The 23,033-nt window shown below is 37.3% G+C and overlaps 1 protein-coding gene across 2 annotated transcripts in view; it reads right to left on the reverse strand.

Moving 5' to 3' along the window:
• LOC147375560 (uncharacterized protein C1orf141 homolog) overlaps positions 1–23,033 on the reverse strand; it is a 51,288-nt gene that overhangs the window by 8,619 nt on the left and 19,636 nt on the right. For both annotated transcript variants that reach the window (XM_086390501.1, XM_086390503.1), the window contains 2 exons: positions 13,604–13,716; positions 2,351–2,418 (listed from right to left, as the gene is read on the reverse strand). In XM_086390501.1, the coding sequence (XP_086246627.1) occupies positions 2,351–2,418; positions 13,604–13,716 (181 nt within the window). The remainder of the gene's footprint in view (positions 1–2,350; positions 2,419–13,603; positions 13,717–23,033) is intronic.

Raw genomic sequence — 23,033 nt, forward strand, 5'->3', positions numbered from 1 at the left:
GGATATATATACATATTTGAATAGTGCTGGGCACTCTCAAGCACTATATAGATTTTTACTATTATTATTATTTGCCACAAGAAAAAAGAAAGGCAACTAGGAATTCCAGAAAAAGTACACAAGACAGTCAAGGTCTAACCATGAAGGAAACTAATGGCATTATTTTTTAGTAACTGATGGAGAATAATGTACTCAATGAGAAGAAACACAATTCTAGCACATTACTTTATTCTACAATAAACAGTTTAAAAAATATAATAATAAGTTCTGATTATAGTATTTTTAGTTTTAGAATTAACCTACAGGCAAAATATAAAAGCTTAATCAGAGTTGAAAAATGAATATAATCATTAACCTCAAAATATAAGAATAAATATACACTTGACCTAGGGAAGATGGTGTGGAGGAAAGGCTAAACGTGCTAAGATCTTTCATGTGATGTGCAAGAGAAATCAGGAGTTATTGGTTACAGTTAATAGGAAAGAAGAACATATTTAGATATACTATTTCAAGGTACAAAAGTTAAAATAGAAGAAGCAGAAAAGCAACTATCATAGATCCAGAAGAGGAAAGAGGGAGAGAGGTGAGATGTAGAGTAGTATAAACAAGCTAATTCAAATTTTTGTCTTTGATTATGTAGGAAACACTGCTTAAAGTGAAGTTGCTCAGTCGTGTCTGACTCTTTGTGACCCCATGGACTATAGCCTACCAGGCTTCTCCATCCATGGGATTTTCCAGGCAAGGGTACTGGAGTGGATTGCCATTTCCTTCTCCAGGGGATCTTTCAGACACAGGAATCGAACCCAGGTCTCCTGCATTGCAGGCAGATGCTTTACCCTCTGAGCCACCAGGGAAGCCCCAATACTGCTTAAAATTGATAAATAAAAAAAATAGCAGTAGAAGCTCATTCTTTAGAATCATAGTTAATCATAAAAGGAATTGAAACCGCCAAAGATTAAACTTGATTGCTTCTGCAAAGAGGAAATTAGAACAGGAAGAATGGGTGGAAGGACTTAGTGCTCTTATTAGCCACATGTCAATAGGATAAAACTAATAATCCAGACACTGTATTTTATCAATATTTTTTAAAATTATAAAAAGCAGTAACTATCCAACAAAATGATAATTTGTTATTAATTATGGTGCAAAGTATGTATTTCTTCATTTTTCATTCTCCATATTTGCAATAAACTGTGTTAATAATAATTAACACCTAAGAGACTCTTTTTTGAATTTCCTTTGATGACTCTCTGTATTAATTTCTTTTTCTAATAAAACCTGAATGATTTCCAGTCATGTTCAATGGTCAATGCTGGTTGGGCACTTTACAGGATGCCTGTGTACCTCTGCTCAAGCAGTCAGCGAGAGTCAGTAGTGTTGTTACTACAGACATAGAGAACACACTTGGGGCTGCCTAGAGGGAGAGGTGTTGGGGAGGGATGAATTGGGAGTTTGGGCTTAGCAGATGCAAACTATTATATGTAGAATAGGGCTTCCTAGGTGGTTCAGGGGGTAAAGAATCTGTCTGCGATACAGGAGAGGTGGGTTCCATCCCTGGATCAGGAAGATCCCCTTGAAGAGGGAATGGCAACCCACTCCAGTATTCTTGCCTGGAGAATCCCGTGGACAGAGGAGCCTGGCAGGCTACAGTGCATAGGGTCACAAAGTGTCAGCCACAACTGAAGCAAATAAGCATGCAAGCACCACATATGTAGAATGGATGAACACCAAGGTCCTACTGTGTGGCAAGAGAACCATATTCAATATCTGTGGTAAACCATAATGCAAAAGAATATGAAAAAGAATGTATATGTATGTATAACTGAATCACTTGGTTATACAGCACCAATTAACACAACATTGAAAACAAGCTATACTTCAGTAAAACAAATTAAAAAAAAAATTTCCCAATAGAATTGTTTCTAAACCTAATATAATCATCATTATTGTAATTCTACGAGCTAAATAACTATAACAAAAATGGTCTTGGCTACATATCAAAAGATTAACAAATGGATGCATATTTTCATATTCTACATTAAAATAAAATAGTTAAGTTATGTATGTAGTTTTCTATGAGGCCTGTCTTAACAGACTTTATGAGAAATGCTAGTGCTTCACACATTCAATAAATAATTTTTACTGTATTGCCTGTAAAACAAATATATTATTTTCTTTATTATTTCCATATTTAAAGTTTTACATAATATAAGAGGTGAAATCATTTAAAATTTTGTCCTTCTGAATCTTAAAATTCATTTGAATTTCAGATTTGTAGAAAAATGCATAAAACTATTAGAGATAATCTGTATTTCTATTAAATAACTGTAAGTATACAAATTAAACCTACCTCAGGTATATCCTTAAGATAATGAAAAGATCTAATAGATCTTGATTTTAGATATTCTTCTACTGGCTCTAAAGAAACAAATCCAAACATAAATGATATTTCTATATTATTAGATTACTTCTAATTTAACTCAACAAACCATTTTCTCTACTTGTAAATATTTTTGGAAATGCAGCTTGTTAGAACTAAATATATTCTAGAATAATTTTCTTTTAAAACAAATTTCTATTAACAGAATATAACTTTCAGTTACTTACTGTTACATAATAATAAAGCTCTATTTTCTTAGAAAAAAACTGATTTCTAAATAGAATCATACTTGATAGTCAAATCAATCTCTTCATTAATTTCTTTGAAAAGAGAATTATTGCCTTCAACATGAATCCCCCAACTCCAATTAGGAATTTTCCTAATTTGGATTATCATTTAACAGATTTTTTTAAAAGTAGGTATAATGTAGGGTCAAGCATACAGACTTTGGAGGAAGATAGCCTGGGACTTCTTGGGTTTGCAGGAGACACAGAATCAATCCCTGAGTCAGGAAGATATTCTGGAGGAGAGCATGGCAACACACTACAGTATTCTTGCCTGGAGAATCCCATGGACAGAGGAGCCTGGTCAGCTGTGGTCCATGGGATTGCAAGGAGTTGGACATGATGAAGAGATCAAGCAGCAGAGAGTCCCAGACCTGAAGCTTGCTTCTGTCAGCAGCAACAGCAGCAGAGCCTGGGACCAGAAACTACTTTCCTGTTTGTGAGTTAATTAGTTTCAGAAAAATCATTTCCCTCTCTGAGTCTTAGTTTCCCCTTCTGTTAAGTGGAAGCAATAGTACTTATGTAACAGGGATGCTGTGAGGATTAAATAAGATAACAGATGTAACAAACTTATATCTACTATTCCTTCGATCAACAATTATTTATAGATCACCTCAATGTGCCAGAAACTGGTGTTGGACTCTGAAATTGTGATTTCTGCCTAATGATGCACACATTTTAGTGGATAATGCCAAAAAGAATTAAATAAAGAAAAGAGTGAACAATTGAGATGCATGCTGTGACATAGATTTTGGTGAGAAATAGCATTAGGGGGAGGTATAATTTATCAATAGATAGAGTAGTTGCCATGGATTGAATGTTTGCGTTCCTCCCAAAATTCATATGTTGAAGTTATAGTTCTCAATGTGTTAGTTTGGGGAAGTGGGCCTTTGGGAGGTAATTAAGGTTTAGATGAGGAGATAAGTTAAATAAGCAGGGTGACAATACACAGCCTTGATGTACTCCTTTTCCTATTAGGAACCAGTCTATTGTTCCATGTCCAGTTCTAACTGTTGCTTCCTGACCTGCATATAGGTTTCTCAAGAGGCAGGTCAGGTGGTCTGGTATTCCCATCTCTTTTAGAATTTTCCACAGTTTATTGTGATCCACACAGTCAAAGGCTTTGGCATAGTCAATAAGCAAAAATAGATGTTCTTCTGGAACTCTCTTGCTTTTTCCATGATCCAGCAGATGTTGGCAATTTGATCTCTGGCTTCTCTGCCTTTTCTAAAACCAGCTTGAACATCTGGAAATTCACGGTTCACGTATTGCTGAAGCCTGGCTTGGAGAATTTTGAGCATTACTTTACTAGCATGTGAGATGAGTGCAATTGTGCGGTAGTTTGAGCATTCTTTGGCATTGCCTTTCTTTGGGATTGGAATGAAAACTGACCTTTTCCAGTCCTGTGGCCACTGCTGAGTTTTCCAAATTTGTTGGCATATTAAGTGCAGCACTTTCACAGCATCATCTTTCAGGATTTGAAATAGCTCCACTGGAATTCCATCACCTCCACTAGCTTTGTTCATAGTGATGCTTTCTAAGGCCCACTTGACTTCACATTCCAGGATGTCTGGCTCCAGGTGAGTGATCACACCATTGTGATTATCTGGGTCGTGAAGATCTTTTTTGTACAGTTCTTCTGTGTATTCTTGCCACCTTTTCTTAATATCTTCTGCTTCTGTTAGGTCCCTACCATTTCTGTCCTTTATTGAGCCCATCTTTGCATGAAATGTTCCCTTTGTATCTCTAGTTTTCTTGAAGAGATCTCTAGTCTTTCCCATTCTTTTGTTTTCCTCTATTTCTTTGCATTGATCGCTGGAGAAGGCTTTCTTATCTCTCCTTGCTATTCTTTGGAACTCTGCATTCAATTGAGTACATCTTTCCTTTCTCCTTTGCTTTTTGCTTCCTGTCTTTTCACAGCTATTTGTAAGGCCTCCCCAGACAGCCATTTTGCTTTTTTGCATTTCTTTTCCATGGGGATGGACTTGATTCCTGTCTCCTGTACAATGTCGTGAACCTCTGTCCATAGTTCATCAGGTACTCTGTCCATCAGGTCTAGTCCCTTAAATCTATGTGTCACTTCCACTGTATAATCATAAGGGATTTGATTTAGGTCATACCTGAAAGTCTAATGGTTTTCCCTGCTTTCTTCCATTTCAGTCTGAACTTGGCAATAAGGAGTTCATGATCTGAGCCACAGTCAGCTCCAGGTCTTGTTTTTGCTAACTGTATAGAACTTCTCCATCTTTGGCTGCAAAGAATATAATCAACCTGATTTCAGTGTTGACCATCTGGTGATGTCCATCTGTAGAATCTCCTCTTGTGTTGTTGGAAGAAGGTGTTTGCTATGACCAGTGCATTCTCTTGGCAAAATTCTATTAGCCTTTGCCCTGCTTCATTCTGTATTCCAAGGCCAAATTTGCCCATTACTCCAGGTGTTTCTTGACTTCCTACTTTTGCATTCCAGTCCCCTATAATGAAAAGGACATCTTTGGGGGGTATTAGTTCTAGAAGGTCTTGTAGGTCTTCATATAACTGTTCAGCTTCTTCAGCTTTACTGGTTGGGGCATAGGCTTGGATCACCGTGATATTGAATGAATGGTTTGCCTTGGAAACAGAGATCATTCTGTCGTTTTTGAGATTGCATCCAAGTACTGCATTTCGGACTCTTTTGTTGACCATGATGGCTACTCCATTTCTTCTGAGGGATTCCTGCCCGCAGTAGTAGATGTAATGGTCATCTGAGTTAAATTCACCCATTCCAGTCCATTTGAGTTCACTGATTCCTAGAATGTCGACGTTCACTCTTGCCATCTCCTGTTGACCACTTCCAATTTGCCTGATTCATGGACCTAACATTTCAGGTTCCTATGCAATATTGTTCTTTACAGCATTGGACCTTGCTTCTATCACCAGTCACATCCACAACTGGGTATTCTTTTTGCTTTTGCTCCATCTCTTCATTCTTTCTGGAGTTATTTCTCCACTGATCTCCTGTAGCATATTGGGCACCTACTGACCTGGGGAGTTTCTCTTTCAGGATCCTATCATTTTGCCTTTTCATACTGTTCATGGGGTTCTCAAGGCAAGAATACTGAAGTGGTTTGCCATTCCCTTCTCCAGTGGACCACATTCTGTCAGACCTCTCCACCATGATTTGGCCGTCTTGGGTGGCCCCACATGGCATGGCTTATTTAACTTATATGCAGAGTACATCATGAGAAATGCTGGGCTGGAGGAAGCACAAGCTGGAATCAAGATTGCAGGGAGAAATATCAATAACCTCAGATATGCAAATGACCCCACCCTTATGGCAGAAAGTGAAGAGGAACTAAAAAGCCTCTTGATGAAAATGAAAGAGGAGAGTGAAAAAGTTGGCTTAAAGCTCAACATTCAGAAAATGAAAATCATGGCATCTGGTCCCATCACTTCATGGGAAATAGATGGGGAAACAGTGTCAGACTTTATTTTGGGGGGCTCCAAAATCACTGCAGATGGTGATTGCAGCCATGAAATTAAAAGACGCTTACTCCTTGGAAGGAAAGTTATGACCAACCTAGATAGCATATTCAAAAGCAGAGACATTACTTTGCCAACAAATGTCCATCTAGTCAAGGCTATGGTTTTTCCAATGGTCATAAATGGATATGAGAGTTGGACTGTGAAGAAAGCTGAGCATCGAAGAATTGATGCTTTTGAACTGTGGTGTTGGAGAAGACTCTTGAGAGTCCCTTGGACTGCAAGAAGATCCAACCAGTTCATCCTAAAGGAGATCAGTCCTGCGTGTTCATTGGAAGGACTGATGCTGAGGTTGAAACTCCAGTACTTTGGCCACCTCATGCGAAGAGTTGACTCATTGGAAAAGGCCCTGAGGCTGGGAGAGATTGAGGGCAGGAGGAGAAGGGGACGACAGAGGATGAGATGGCTGGATGGCATCACCGACTCGATGCACATGAGTTTGAGTGAACTCTGGGAGTTGGTGATGGACAGGGAGGCCTGGCGTGCTGCAATTCATGGGGTTGCAAAGAGTCGGACATGACTGAGTGACTGAACTGAACTGAACTGAGGAGATAAGGGTAGAATGTCCGTGGTGAGATTAATGTTCTCTCTCCACCATGTGAGAATAAAGCAAGAAGGTGATTATCTGCAAACCAAAAAGGCTCTTACCAGAACCGGACTCTACTGGCACCCTGATCTGAAACTTCCATCCTCCAGAACTGTGAGAAATAAACATTTGTTGTTTTAAGTCTCTCACTTTACAGTAGTCTGCTATAGTAGCCTAATTAAAGAGAGAACTGGGGACTGAGAGATACTGTAACAAATACCAAAAAATATAAAAGCACCTTTGGAATTGGCTAGCGGAGTAGAGGTTGAAACAGCTCTGAGGTGCATCCTAGAAGAAGCCAATACAGCCATGAAGAGATTTTAGAGGCAATTCTGGTAAGAAATCAGAAAGAGAGAAGAGAGCTGTAGAGAAGACTTCCATTTTTAATAGAAAATACATGAATTACCAAACGCAGAAATATGGACGGTAAAGGCCATCCTGACGGGGTCTTAGACAGAAATGAGGAGCACTGGAGAAAAGGTAATCTTTGTTAAAAAGTGGCAAAGAACTTGGTTGAATTGTGTTTATATTGTAGTTTTTTGTGGAAACTAGAGCTTGTGAGTGATGAAATTTGATAGCTGAGATATCTAAGCAAAGTGTTAAATAAGAGTCTTGGTTTCTCCTGGCTGCCTGAAGTAAAATGCAAGACAAGAGAAATGAACTGAAGGCAAAATCGTTAAGCAAAAGGAATCAGAACTTACAAATTTAGAAAATTCTCATATTACAAAAATGAGAAAACATGCTCAAAAGAGAACTTTAAGGATGTGGTGCACATCTGATAGTTAAGGAGATTAGCATGGGGGTGAAACACGGACCTGATCAGACATCCCAGCAAAGACACTGCCAGTTTGAAATGAAAGGGATAAAGATAGGACAAAATGAAGGAAGGCTGTCAGACTTCTTGGCTTTTACAGGATAGGACCACAGAGCAATCCACTGCAAATATATGTTATTCCTTAAAACAAGGGAAGAAAGATTATGAAGGTGACTCAGAGATCGTCAGGCCAGCCTCAGTTTCTGCCTGCCAAACCCTTGGGAGGAGGCCAACACTACACTCCCACTAGATGAAGTCCTGGGGATGGAATTCTGGCCTACCAGGGTCCCAGGGGGCTGGTGGGAGAGATGTGACCCTCCTCTACCCAGCAGTTTTGAGAGCAAGTCCTTTGCCCTGGTTGCTCAGGAAAGCAGAGCATGAAGCCAAACAGGATTATTCTTGAGCCTTAGTATCTCAAAGTTTGTCTTGCTGCTGCTAAGTCACTTCAGTTGTGTCCGACTCTGTGAGACCCCGTAGACGGCAGCCCACCAGGCTCTCCCATCCCTGAGATTCTCCAGGCAAGAACACTGGAGTGGGTTGCCAACGTTTTTCGGATCTAACACTCCTTTCTTCTTTCCTATTTCTCCCTTTAGGAATGAGAATGTCTGTCCCATTCCTGTCCCGTCTTGTATTTTGGAAGCACATAATTTGTTTGATTCCACAGGTTCAAGCTGGAGACGAATTTTACCTTAGGAGCAATCATACTGAGTCTCCCCACAGCTGATTTAGAAGATATTTAGGTGAGACTTTGGACTTCAGTAATAACACAAAACTCAGTATGGCAGTAAAATAATTAACATGTTCTAAGATTCTTTTATTGTTCAGAAGGAGGGTAACACTATAGCTTGAAAGGATGAACACTGTAATTTCTAGGATAATCATTTACAGTATAGAAAAAGAGTACCTAACTTCCAAATTAGTAAAGGAGAAAAGTTTAAATTTAAAAAACTCAGTCCTAAATAAGACATAAGAGGACTGAAAAAGAATCAACAAGAGAGACAGAAAGAACAAAATAAGATGGCAGATTTAAATCCAAAGATATGAGTAGTTACATTAAGTTCAAATAGACTAAGTGCTCCATTTCAAAAACAAAGATTACAGAGTAGATTTTAAAATCTAACAATTTGATGTTTACAAGAGATGTCTCTTATATCAGAGATAGAACATAACGTTACAGAAATCATGGTAACAAGATGATGGAAAAGGTATATCATGTAAATGTTAGCCAAAAGAAAGCAGGGGTAACTATAGCAATTTTTGATAATAAGATAATCACTTCATAATTTAAAAAGATTCAATACACTAGAAATATGTAATAATTCTAAAATTTTATACAATTAATAAGACAGCCAAAATAATATTAAAGATCTTTAAAGCAAAATTCGATACAAGGAAAAGTCAATAAGTCTGAAATTTCTTGGCAATTGACAGAACAAGCAAGCAGAAAAATCATTAAGGATATAGAAGAGTTGAAAAACACAATGAAGAAATTTGACCTAAAAGATATATATAGAAAACTGCACCCAATAGCTGCAGAATATACATTATTTTCAAGCACATACTGAGCATTTCCAACAATTGACCACGTACTGGGTGAAAATTCAAGTGTTAACTAACACAGGACTGAAATTCTATGGAGTATATCCTCAAACTGCAGTGTAATTGTGCTAAAAACTTATAACCAAATGATAATTAGAAAAGCCTCTTATTTTTGAATTAAGATATAACTTCTAAATAACTAATGGGCCAGAAGAAGAAATCATAATGGAAAACAGAAAAAAATCATGATACTATTGAAGAACAAGGTGGGAAGACTTGCTTTACCAGATATCAAGGGTTATTTTAAGCTATAGAAATTAATGTTGTATGGTATTTATATTGAAATGGATAAATAATTTAATGAAACAGAATAAGAGCTCCAGAACAGAGTCCAGAGCATTAGGGAAAGAAAATCCTTTTTAATATCATTCTGGAATAGCTGGGTATTCACAAGAACAAAAACTAAATTTGACCCTTGGGATGTGTGTGCATGCTCAGTTGTATCTGACTCTTTGCAACCCCCTGGACTGTAGCCCGCCAGGCTCCTTGGTCTATGGGATTTCCCAGGCAAGAATACTGGAGTGGGTTGCCATTTCCTCTTCCAGGGTATCTTCTTGACCCAGTGACTGGGCCCAGTGATTAAACCTGTGTCTCCTGCATCTCCTGCATTGGCAGACATATTCTTTACCACTGCACCACCTGGGAATCCAGATTTGACCTTTACTTCACTCAAAATGTAATTCCAGGTAGACTTTAGACTTAAAGGTAAAAAGAAGAACTAAAATCTTTTGCAAGATCATATCAGTTGCTCAGTCGTGTCCGAATCTTTGCGACCCCATGAATCGCAGCACGCCAGGCCTCCCTGTCCATCACCAACTCCCAGAGTTCACTCAGACTCACGTCCATCGAGTCAGTGATGCCATCCAGCCATCTCATCCTTTGTCGTCCCCTTCTCCTGCCCCCAATCCCTCCCAGCATCAGAGTCTTTTCCAATGAGTCAACTCTTCACATGAGGTGGCCAAAGTACTGGAGTTTCAGCTTTAGCATCTTTCCTTCTAAAGAAATCCCAGGGCTGATCTCCTTCAGAATGGACTGGTTGGATCTCCTTGCAGTCCAAGGGACTCTCAAGAGTCTTCTCCAACACCACAGTTCAAAAGCATCAATTCTTTGGTGCTCAGCCTTCTTCACAGTCCAACTCTCACATCCATACATGACCACAGGAAAAACCATAGCCTTGACTAGACGAATCTTTGTTGGCAAACTAATGTCTCAGCTTTTGAATATGCTATCTAGGTTGGTCATAACTTTCCTTCCAAGGAGTAAGCGTCTTTTAATTTTATGACTGCAGTCACCATCTGTAGTGATTTTGGAGCCCAGAAAAATAAAGTCTGACACTGTTTCCACTGTTTCCCCATCTATTTCCCATGAAGTGGTGGGACTGGATGCCATGATCTTCGTTTTCTGAATGTTGAGCTTTAAGCCGACTTTTTCACTCTCCACTTTCACTTTCATCAAGAGGCTTTTGAGTTCCTCTTCACTTTCTGCCATAAGGGTGGTGTCATCTGCATATCTGAGGTTATTGATAGGTAAGTAGCAAAAGATATTCAGGACCACAAAGTAGGAAAAGATTTATTTGATATGGAACAAAAAGTACTTATCAAACAGGGAAAGATTTTGTATTTTTGACCTTATTAAAGTAGAATTCCCATTCATGAAAAAGACAACATAAAGAGAAAGAAAAGAAAACTCACAGAAAAGATGAATATATTCACAATACACAAAACCAACATATTTTCTATATTCTCAAATCTTCTATAAAGAAATTTTATTATGTTCAAAAAAAAAAAAACAACAACAAAGAATGAGTAAAAAGAATATATTTAACAATCAAGGAGAAAAGAGCAAAAAACTAAATTTAAAATAAGGTAAAACTTGGATGGTTTCCAAAAGTATAAATCCAATTTGTCAATAGTTTATGAAAAAATTTTCAAACTTACTAGTAGTCACAGAAATGCAAATAAACCATAATGGTATACTATTAAATACCTAGTAGATTGCTAAAATGAAAAATTGGCAATTTCAAGTGTTAGAAAGCAGAACAAAAAGAACCCTCACAAATCTGATGAGAGCATAAGTTGGTTAAAACACTTTTACCATCATCCAATATATGATGAAAGTAGTCATCATCTATTGTTGAAGATAAGCATTCCCGGTAATGTAAATTCTGGATATACGCTCTCAAGACACTTTTACACAAATGCAGCAGGCTGCATAAAAAAACATTCATTTCAGCATAGCAATGACAAAGTAAATCCCCAAATTTCAAGAGTGGCATGGATAAACAGTGATATAGTCGTGCAATGGAATACTTAACAACAATGAAAATGAAAGAATTATACCTCCACACAACAATGTGAGTGAATGCTACAAGCAAGGCTAAGAAGAAAGAAAAAGAAAATACAAATGAATGCATATGGCATGATTACATTCATGTACAGTAAAAACAAAGCAAACTATATTTTGTAGAGATTCAAAAAATAGATGGTAAAAATGTAAAGAAAAGGAAGTGATGACTACAGAAATCAAGACAGTAGTAACCCCCAAGGACAAGGAAGGGAAAAGTGATTTGGAAAAGGTCAAATGGTTTTATGGGATGTTGGCAATGGTCTATTTCTTGACTTGCAATATGGTTATATAGGTGTTTATTTTTATAATTGATTGTTACACTGCATATTTTGTGCTATATTCAGTTTTTATAATGTATGCTATTTCATAACTTAAAATGGTTTAACAAAAAAAAGAAGGAAATTGATTAGAAAGAAGGAAAGAATGAAAGAAGAAATACCTGTCAGCAATCCACTATAGTTGACACACAAAAATGATGATTTGGATTATAGTGGTGATAGCAGAAACAGTGAAAATAGATTAATTCAAGATGAGTTAGAATGAAAATAACTTGTTGATGTATTGAACTTTGGAGAGGAAGGAAAGGGGAGATGAAGGATGGCTTCTAGGGGGCTTTATTATTTTATTATTTTTAAAAGATTGTTTATGTGGATCATTTTTTAAAAGCATTTATTGAATGTGTTACAATATTGTTTTTGTTCTATGTTTTGGTTTTTTGGCTGTGAGGCATGTGTCTTAGCTCCCCGACCAGGTATCAGACTTTCACCCCCCGCACTGGAAGGCGAAGTCTTAACCACTGAACCTCCACAGAGGGCCTGGCTTCTAGGTTTTAGACTGGAGTAACCTGCTGCACTTTGATCAAAGTACTGAGAATGGAATGCTGTTGAGGGGCAGGGGGAATGGGAGAAAGTTTTCAAGGGCAGTTAGGATAAGGAGTCATGAGACCAGTTCTGGATATTAGATTTAAGATGTAGTGAGAAGTTTAAGTGGAGATATCAAATATGCAGTTCAGTATGGGCATCTGTTCTTCAGAGGATTAGTCTGGACTGAGATACAAATGAAGGATTTAATGGTATTTCTATGGTATTTTAAACTATAAGACTGGATTAGATTACCTAAGAGGAGACAGTGTAGAAACAGAGGCAGGCTCAAGATTGCGCTCTCAGCAAATACAGTACCTTAAGGATGGAGAATAGAAATTTAGAAGACAGACTGAGAAGAGGTGAGATAGCAGAAAAACAGAGTTTTAAGAAGGAGGGAGTGACGAACTAACTACACTGGTATTGAGAAGTGGAAGAGAACGAAAACAAAAATGCTTTGGATTTAGCAACATGGAGATCATTGGTACCCTAATTCAGGGTAGCTTCAGTAGGATGGTAGAGGCAAAAAACAAATTGCAGCAGGTTGAAGTTTGAACAAAAGTTGAAGGAGTAGAGGCAGCATATGTAAACAAATCTTCTGAGGAATCAGATTATGAAGAGTAACAGAAATGAGGCAAATGGACAACATGGAAGCAAGGCGTCTCAGTCAAGGTTGTTGATGAGAACGACACAATTAGACGTTTTTCTGACAATGTCGGAGAAAGAACAACAAAGATGACATGAAACACCCAAATTCTCTGAGGAACTAAAATGCTGGTTCCTAGCTTACAGATTCCTTAAGTTTTTAGGAAAGTGAATTCTTTTACAGTCCCTATAAAGTAAGTTTCTACTAAACAAGATGTCCAGACTTGAGTGATTTTTTAAAAAATAATAGGAAAATTCAGGATTGAGTTGAAAGGAAATCCAAAGATTTTCTTTCTAGCAAAATAAACATAAAAATATGAATTTTTTGTGAATTGTACAAATTGCCTATTCTGATATTTATTATCTCTTTCTCCTAGGAAATCCTTCTGGATAGCTCACTGAAATCTTTCACAAGCCTTTTCAAGCAAATGCTTTCAACAGAAGCATCAAATTGTAAGAACTTATAAGACAAATTATAAGAACTATAAGACAAACTAATAAATAATAAAGTAGTAAATAAAAGCATTCAATACATCAAAAGAGAGCCAAATATGTTACACAAAACATTACCTATTGACTTGATTTCCTGAGTTTTTATATTTGTTGGCAAAAAGGGTGGTCTTAAATTTGAGTTTTGAAAATCACTTTTTTTAGGTTCAGGCATATTTTTGAAGGAGACATATCTGAAAGAAAGAAAATTAATCTAAATTAAAATAATCAGAAAACTTATAAAATAACTTAAAAAATACATCTGAAGAAATGTAGTCAAGTCCCAGTTATATAAATTTGAATGTTATTGTTTTAATATATTATAGTACAGTGTAAAAGATAGGGACTGATTAAGCAGAAACTGAAAATATTAGTAAGAAAGAAATAGAGAAAACTGCTGGTGTTACAGGATTGAGGGCACTCAGGAAACTACTGTTCAAAAGCTATATTGACCCTTTTAGAAAAATACCTTAGAAATGTGTTAAATTAAATATTAGGAACACTGCCAACTCTAGTCAAGCAGTGGGATATGGATTTAGGGTCAGTTCAGGTTCCAGAACAGTATACCAGATAGGATCATGACATCTGTTTATTGTGAACAAAAACTTTTCTCCTCTAAATTCTTTGACTATTGATGGTATGTAAGGAAGTTAATACTACCATATAATTCATGGTAATTCTGACCTTTAAATACTATGACTTAGACCTCAGACACTCATCTCTAATTAATATCATCTAGTCCTCCACCTTTAAATATTATCTATAGATTGCTATTTTACAGATTTTAGTACAGACCCCAAACTCTTCCCTGAATTCCAGATTTATGACTTCTTCAGTTAGATGTATCATGGGAATTTCAAACCTATATTCAAAACCAAATGTTTGCTTTCACTTCCTTCCCAAATCTCTTTCTCACCCAGGTTTTCTCAATTCCATTCAACCAGAAGGTTAGGCCCAAATTCTGCACTCAAGTCCATTTCTGTCTGTTTTAAAGTTTTTATTGGAGTATCCTGCTGCCAAGTCACTCAGTCATGTTTGACTCTGTGCGACCCCATGGACTGCAGCCTACCAGGTTTCTCCGTCCCTGGGATTCTCCAGGCAAGAACACTGGAGTGGTTTGCCATTTCCTTCTCTAATGCATGAAAGTGGAAAGTGAAAGTGAAGTCACTCAGTCGTGTCTGACTCTTTGCAACCCCATGGACTGCAGCCCACCAGGCTCCTCCATCCACGGGATTTTCCAGGCAACAGTACTGGAGTGGGGTGCCAGGGCCTTCTCCCTTTATTGGAATATAGTTGCTTTACAGTTTTGTGTTAGTTTCTATTGTACAGCAAAGTGGATCAGCCACACACATACTTGTGTGTGCGTACTCAATTGCTTCAGTCATGTCTGATTCTTTGCAACCCCATGGACCACAGCCCGCCAGGCTCCTCTGTCCATGGGATTTTTCCTGACAAGAATACTGGAGTGGGTTGCCATGCCCTCCTCCAGGGAATCTTCCTGACTGAGTGACTGAACCCTCGTCTCCTGTGTCTCCTGCCTTTCAGGCGGATTCTTTACCACTGAACCACTGGGGAAGCCTGCATATACATATATCCACTCTTTTTTTGGATTTACTTCCCATTTAGGTCACCAAAGACCATTGAGTAGAGTTCCATATGCTAAACAGTATGTTCTCACTAGTTATCCACATCACACACAGGATCAATAGTGTATATAATCCCAACCTCTCAATTCTTCCCACCACCCCTCCTTCCCCCTTGGTATCCGTATATTTGTTTTCTACATCTGTGACTCTGTTTCTGCTTCATAAATAAGATGGTCTATACCAATTCTTTCAGATTTCAAGTGTATTCTGCAGTCATCTTTGACTTCTGTTTCTCTCATTTCCCATTCCTGATATCTCAACAAATCTCACTGGATCTTTCTTTGAAACACATTCCAAATCGAACAGCTTCTTTCCTCATCACGTCTGTCCTAGTTCCAAGGCCCCTTCATGTCTCATCTGAACTACTCCACATCTCTAGCCTTCTTCTGTCTGCTCTGCTATCTCTCTTGCACCCAATGGTCCCAATACAACCCATGATGACACTCATAAAATGTAAATGAGATTGTCATTTCCCTCCTACCATTTCCCGTCACACTGAATAAAATTCAAAATTCTCATTGAAAGACAGAAACTTTCCTCAATTCTTATATTTCTAAGTAGATGAGTTTCCATTGAATGCCCCTTCCAGGCCTCTCTGTGCATCCCTTCACCCCTCCCCTCAACATGGAAGCAGAGTGAGTTTTCTGGCTGTTTGGTTTAAGAAAAGGAACTTGAGCTCCTACTTCAGGACCTTGGCCCTTGCTCTGTCCTCTGCTTGTAGTATTCTCCCCCTATATATTGAGAGGCTTACTCACCCAAATCATAAGTGATCTATTTCATAAGTCTCTACTCAAATTTCCACCTTTCCAGAAAGGTCTTTTTTCATCCTCTCCCATCTAAAGTAATCCCTATCAATCCTAATTCCATTAATTTACTGTATTTTTCTTCATAGCATTTGTCACTAGTAAATTTACATTATATGTTGATTTATTTATTTAGTTTGGGAACCTTATCCTAGAATGTAAATTGAGGATAGGGTCTTTGTTTAGGTCACTGTTGTATTCCTAGCACCCAGGAGAGTGACTGGCACATAGTACCTGTGTAATAAGTATTTGTTGAATGTATAAATTGTTTTGGTAAATTTTCATTGAACTTTCTTAAAATCTTATAACCTGCAGTGAGTTTTCAGTTTATTCTCTTTAGGATTTTCAGTAAACAATCATTTAATCTTTGTAAAATAATTAATCTGTTCTTTTCAAAACATTTAAATTTGTATCTCATGTTCTTACGTAAAAATATCATTGACAAATAATTCCACAATAGTTAGGTATACTAGTATGGACAAATAACATGTATTTCATAAGAACATGTATCTCATGTTAGGTATAATAATTTATTATATTATTAGGTAAATATTTATTTATATTTACCTAATAAATATTTATTGGAGAAGGCAATGGCACCCCACTCCAGTACTCTTGCCTAGAAAATCCCATGGACGGAGGAGCCTGGTAGGCTGCAGTCCATGGGGTCGCTAAGAATCGGGCACGACTGTGTGACTTCATTTTAACTTTTCACTTTCATGCATTGGAGAAGGAAATGGCAACCCACTCCAGTGTTCTTGCCTGGAGAATCCCAGGGACAGAGGAGCCTAGTGGGCTGCTGTCTATGGGGTCCCACAGAGTCGGACACAACTGAAGCGACTTAGCAGCAGCAATAAATATTTATAATAGGTAAATATTTATTATATCATTTTAATATTATATTATTACCTAATATTACATTATTAGGTAAAATTTTATTTACCTAATAATATAATAAATTTATTATATTTATTATAAATAATATAATAAATATATTTATATAAAATAAATATTAAAATATTTATTAATTAAACATTATTGTTTAATTAATGTAATTACTAAGAATTATTTATTAAATAAATAAATATTAAATAAATATAATATTATTATAAATAATATAATAAATATAAATATTTATATTATTTTAATATTATATTATTACCTAATATTATGTTATTAGGTAAATATTTATACCTAACATGTATCTCATGTTAGGTATAATAAACATGCATTTACATAAGAACATGTATCTCATGTTCTTATGTAAAAATATCATTGACAAATAATTCCACAATAGTTAGGTATACTAGAATGGGCATCCTATTTCTAATTTAAATGGAATGTGTCAAGTATTCCACCCTAATGGTGTTGACTGTCTTGTTAAGGAGATGATTTTTTTAATCCTTATCTAAAAAAGGTATTTTTTCAAATACATTTGCAGAATATGTTGTTTAGTTGCTAAGTCGTGTCCAATTCTTTGTGATCCATGAACTGTGGTACAACAGACCTCCCTGTCAGGAAGGGGGGAAGGGAGGAAAGAGAAGGTGATGAATTCCAGACTCTCTCATTCACCCCCACGCAGTAGTTCTGGGAAGACCCATCTGTGATAGTGGATGTGGCTATTTTTTCCCTTTTCCTGCTCTCTCCCAGGTTTAATTCCCAGTGTCTGATCCCTTGCATAAATAGAACCTTCTGTTGGATGAAATAAAAGCAAACTAAGGGACTTCAAAAAAATAGATAATAATAAAATATAAGAAAATAATGAGGAAATGATGCGTTTTCAGTATTTGTTTTAATATGTCATTACATTTTTAGTTTACATATTTAATTTAAATAATGACTGTATTTAACAATGATCTCACAAAATCCCTGCAAATTCAACACTCAGCTCTAAGGAATTGGTGGGAGCTGGCTCTATCACAACAGTGTTCCCCTAACAGAAGGAGAAAAAAAGATTAAAAGAGGGAAGAGGAGGAGATGTGCTGGAAGAAGACCACACCCACCCCCACTTACAGGTTAGGACAGAAAGAATCAAATTGCTGGCCATACCCTTTTCATTTCAGGTCCTCCAATGTCACTAGACTTACATATGGGGAAGGGAAAGCCTTGACTAATATGTAGGATCAAAATACTAAACTGCACAAGCTTTTAATAACCAAAAATGGGCAGAATGAAATGGAGACATATAAAACTGCTTTATATGGTCCTGAGTTGAGAACAGACAATGAAACGGGTAATATTTTATTTTAGATTTTTAAAAAATCTATAAGTGAAATACTGTAATGGTTTTATATTCTTATGGTCAGACTTGAGGATCAAAGTTATCTTTATGAGGAAAATTGGAAGTATTTCATCTTTGTCTATGCTCAGAAATCATTTAAATAGTTCTTTGAAGAAACTCAACCTTGACACAACTTCAGGGTGGTGCTTTGGTAAAAGATAGTTTTCTGACAGCTTTCTCAAAATTTTCTAGCTATTGATTTATTTATGTTTTCTTCGTTGTTAATTTTATTTTCACCATTTATAGTTTCCCAGATCATCCATTACCAGACTCATGCTTCAAAGCAGCATAGTTATACGTGTGCTCAATTGCTTCAGTCATGTCCGACTCTTTGCATCCAACATGGATTGTAGCCCTTCAGGCTTCTCTGTCCATGGGATTCTCCAGGCAAGAATACTGGAGTGGGTTGCCATGCCCTCCTCCAGGGGATCTTCTGGACCCACGAATCAAACCTGTGTCTCCTGCATCTCCTGCATTGCAGGCAGATTCTTTACCCACTGAGCCACTGGGAAGCAATGTACTCATAATTATCTTAATTTCTTCTACATCCATGTTTATAGCTCTTCCTTTCCCATTACTAGTACTGTGCCTTTCAATTTCTCAAATTATGGTCATTTTAACATTCTTTGGGGAGGTCTTAAACATGCTAATTTTGCAAAATACTCTTAAAGATTCAAAGTGCTTGTGAGAGGAAAGCAAAGTTTGGTGGAATTCCTGGGAGATGACAGCTTTATTTACTTTTTTATTTATTGGTCCTTTAGTAAATGCACACTTAATTTATAAAAAAAAAAAACTGAACTAAGTGCTAGGTACGTGTAAAATAAACTTTACATAAACTCTGTCCTCAATTAATCACTTCATTTTTAGCTTACATAGTCCCTTATCATGTTGTTCTCCTTCTTACTTAAAATTTTATTATATGGATTAATTTTGTGGACTTAGTTTAGGTATAACTAAATTATAAATCCTGCTACCTAGAAGCAGGTAGACTTATAGGATAAATATAATAGCTGTGATATAGGTTCCTTCTAAGCTCAGAGGCACCTGGACAAGAATACTCTATTAGTCACTGAGGAATGAGCCACAATTTTGTGTACCACTCAGTTTAAGAGAAGCAACAAGGTTTCTGTCATTCTACCCCTAGCTCCTTCCCTCCAACTAGGTGTGGAGAGCTGTGAAAAGTCAGAGATTTGACCCTACTTACAAAGTAACAAGTTGGCCTGATACAATTTCATCTCTTTTGGAAGACACAAGACTGATGGTTCAGAGACAACGGACTATTTATCACACACAGCAATAGGAGTGGGATCTTCTGCATGAATTCTCTGAGCCCCAGTTCCACAGGGCAATAAGCAGAAGGCCAGATGACATCAGCACCCACACTGGGTTATGTTACAGGACTGGAACCTTGGGTTTAGGGAACCCAGATCTTTTTAATGGGCAGTAATATTCTTGCTCCGGAGAAGGCAATGGCACCCCACTGCAGTACTCTTGCCCGGAAAATCCCATGGACAGAGGAGCCTGGTAGGCTGCAGTCCATGAGGTTGCTAGGAGTCGAACACGACTGAGCGACTTCACTTTCACTTTCACTTTCATGCATTGGAGAAGGAAATGGCAACCCACTCCAGTGTCCTTGCCTGGAGAATCCCAGGGACGGGGGAGCCTGGTGGGCTGCCGTCTCTGGGGTCGCACAGAGTCGGACACGACTTAAGCGACTTAGCAGCAGCAGCAGCAATATTCCTGCTCTTGCTCAGAAGAGGGCACTTTCTTTGTCTTCCAAGGCTGTCTGCTATACAAACGTCCTAGAAAAGATAGGAACAAAGGCAGCCAGTGCTTTTGCTCACAAATGTACAGAAATACAAGACACCTGTGGAGAGTTTTCCCAACAGTAGAAAGAAGGAATGGCGGGGATGAGAGTCTAGGAATAAAACTTGTGTTCCTAGTACTGTGTTCTCAAAAAAAATATGAGGAATTGGACTTGGACTTATAAATTTGGTAGGTGACTTCACTAGCATTAAATTATAAACCTGTTTTTTGTAAGTTGTATTGGTTTGGGGCTATGTGGATTTGTAAAAAATTTAACTCTTCCCCTCCCCCTTTTTGTCTTATAGTTAGAAAAATCCCCTGTGAAATTATATCCTGTTGCAGTTGAGTTAAAGGGGACACAGGGAAAGGCCTTGATTTGTGCTGCATGGGCTGGAATTAAAGGAAGGCTGTTGCAGGGGCCTGGAATGGACCATGCCAGTGGCACTGGCACACAAAAGAAAACCAGAGAAAGTACCGTTCAGGTGGAAGCATGGCAGCTGAGCTAAGGCTGCCTCTTCTCAACTGGAAATCTCTTAGGGAACACTTGCCTGGTAATTCTTTGGAATGCTTTATGTTTTTATAGAGTAGCCATTTTGAGATGGAAATCCAGAGTTTCATTCAGGCACCATGGGAAAATTTCAAATACATTTTTGTGTAGTAAAGATACTCAGTTTGGATCTTTATTTTATTCATATTTAATTTAAATTTGGATAAAAATATTTCTCCAAGTAGGTTCCTCAGGGAGAATAAATAAGCAGATTACATTCTAAAGTCTTTCAAGTCCAAAAACTTGTCTCTGTTTTGTTCTCAAATATAAATGATGATTCACCCAAAGAGCAGATTTCTGGATTGCCATTCTGTTTAAAAGTTGGAAAGGTTTTACCGTTTTCTAACCTCAGAGATACAGATGAGACAGGAATCTTATTTGCTATCTTTTCCTTTGTAATTAACTGCTGTTTTCTCCCCTGTCTGAAATTGAGTAATTTTACCATAAGTCTAGTACTTGCTAAAGCTTTAGATCTGAAAATTCAAGTTTGTCTTAAATGACACTTTTTTCTTATAATTCTTTTATTTCCTCATCATCTGTTTCTTGCTCTCCTGATTTAGTTATTAAATGTATATTTTCATATTGAATATCCTAAAACTGTACCTACATGTTTCTTTTTAACCTTATTTTCATTTTGTGGCAGGGGGTGAGGGGGGGGTGGTATTTTTATAAGATTGTGTCTTTATTTGATCGTCTAGATTATTGATGCAGTCTTCATCTGTATTCTATTTTTAATTTCTCTACTCAGTTTTTGATTTAAAAAGTCTTTTTTTCTAAATCCCCTTTCCTCCTGTTTGAGAGAGATTTTGTAAAGTTTCCTCTGTTTCCTCCCTTAAATGTGTTTCATTAGGAGTCACCTGTTAATGAGAGTTTAGTTTTATCTCCCTCCTTCATATGAGTCCCCTTAAATGGCCTGTGGTTCTTTACTCATTTCAGTGAGTGTGGGTTCCTGCAGCAACTATGAAGGTCAAGCTATTTGGGACTCAGGTAGCACCAGGCAGTGAAAGAGAAGATTCTTTTGCAATGAACCAGTGGCAAACAATCCCCATCTTCTTAATCTCTATGCCAGGCTAATGTCACACAGAGTAGAAGACATGCATATTGAATTAAGGAAGACAGAATTTGACTGATTAAATTTCATTATAGGCTGTAATCATATTCTCTGTTCATATTTCATTATCTTTCCTGTATGCAAGTTTATCCTTCTATCATGAAAATACTTCTAAAAGGAATATTCTTTTGGATTTATTTTTAGGAAAGTGATTTTTCTAATGAGAAGCCCCTATTAACCTAAAGAAAAAGTATTTTTAATATGTCTACTTACCCCTAACTTGTTTCCTAGATCTTACCACTTAATAAGTGGTAAATTTGCCATTTTCACTTGAGAATCCAGTATGGAAGAGATCACTTTTTTCTCTTTTAAAACTTATGTTCAAGGTAATTTTTTAAAAAGACTTTTGTTAAAATGAGTATGGCTCTTTTGTAAAAGGTCCAATTATGAAAAGTTGCAAAGAAGAGTAGCTTTGGTGTTTGCTGACAAGTTTTAAAGACCATGGACAAATGAAAGGCAAAAGACTGAGAGAGATTTTCAAATGATTATAAAACTCTCTGCCTATCAGTAAAATAATCCCAGGAATGTCCTTCCAGCAAATTTTGGGTGTTTGTGGCCATCACCTTTATCAGTTCCCACCTATACAAGAAAAATGCAGAAATCTTGAGCTAATAGTAACATGGAAAAGATCTCTCTGGGAGTAAGAGTAACTGAGAAAGCAGCCCTATGAATTTTAATGATTCTCAATCCTAGCTTTTCTCAGAATCATCTGAGAAACCTTAAAAATAGTAATGCCTGGGCCCTACTCCAAACTAATTAAAGTTGAATCCAATTATTTTAAAGCTCTCTGGCTAATATGCAGATGGGTTAAAAACCACTGTTCTGAAAACAAAACTCAACTACAGTTCAACCCTAGGTATGTTTCATCTAGGTGATCATAACACCAAGTTGAGTGTTGCTATGATATCCATATATTCAAGAAGAAGCATGGAGCTTCTTGACCAGCATGATTACAGTGGGGGCACAGCTAGAGCAGGGTGGTCCCTGTGCCAACAGCATCAGTGTCTCCTGGAGACTTAACCAGACATGCAAATTATCAGGCCCCAGCCCAGACCTACAGAATCAAAAACTCTGCCAGTGGGGCCCCACAATCTGTATTTAATGATTCCTCCATGTTTGAAAGGCTAGAGTAGTACTTCTCAATTGATAGTCCACAGAAATTACCTGGGGGATCTTGTTAACTACAGCTTTGGTTTGGGATGAGGTCAGAAAATTCTGTATTTCAAACAAGCTGCCAAGTGATACCAATGCTGCCAGATGGAAGATAGCACTTTGAATAGCAGTAGACTAGAGATCAAAAATGAAAAAGGCATGCAG

The sequence above is a fragment of the Bos grunniens genome, chromosome 3 (assembly GCF_055505025.1).
Source record: "Bos grunniens cultivar Pamir isolate PY7600 chromosome 3, Bosgru_T2T1.0, whole genome shotgun sequence".
NCBI lineage: Eukaryota > Metazoa > Chordata > Mammalia > Artiodactyla > Bovidae > Bos > Bos grunniens.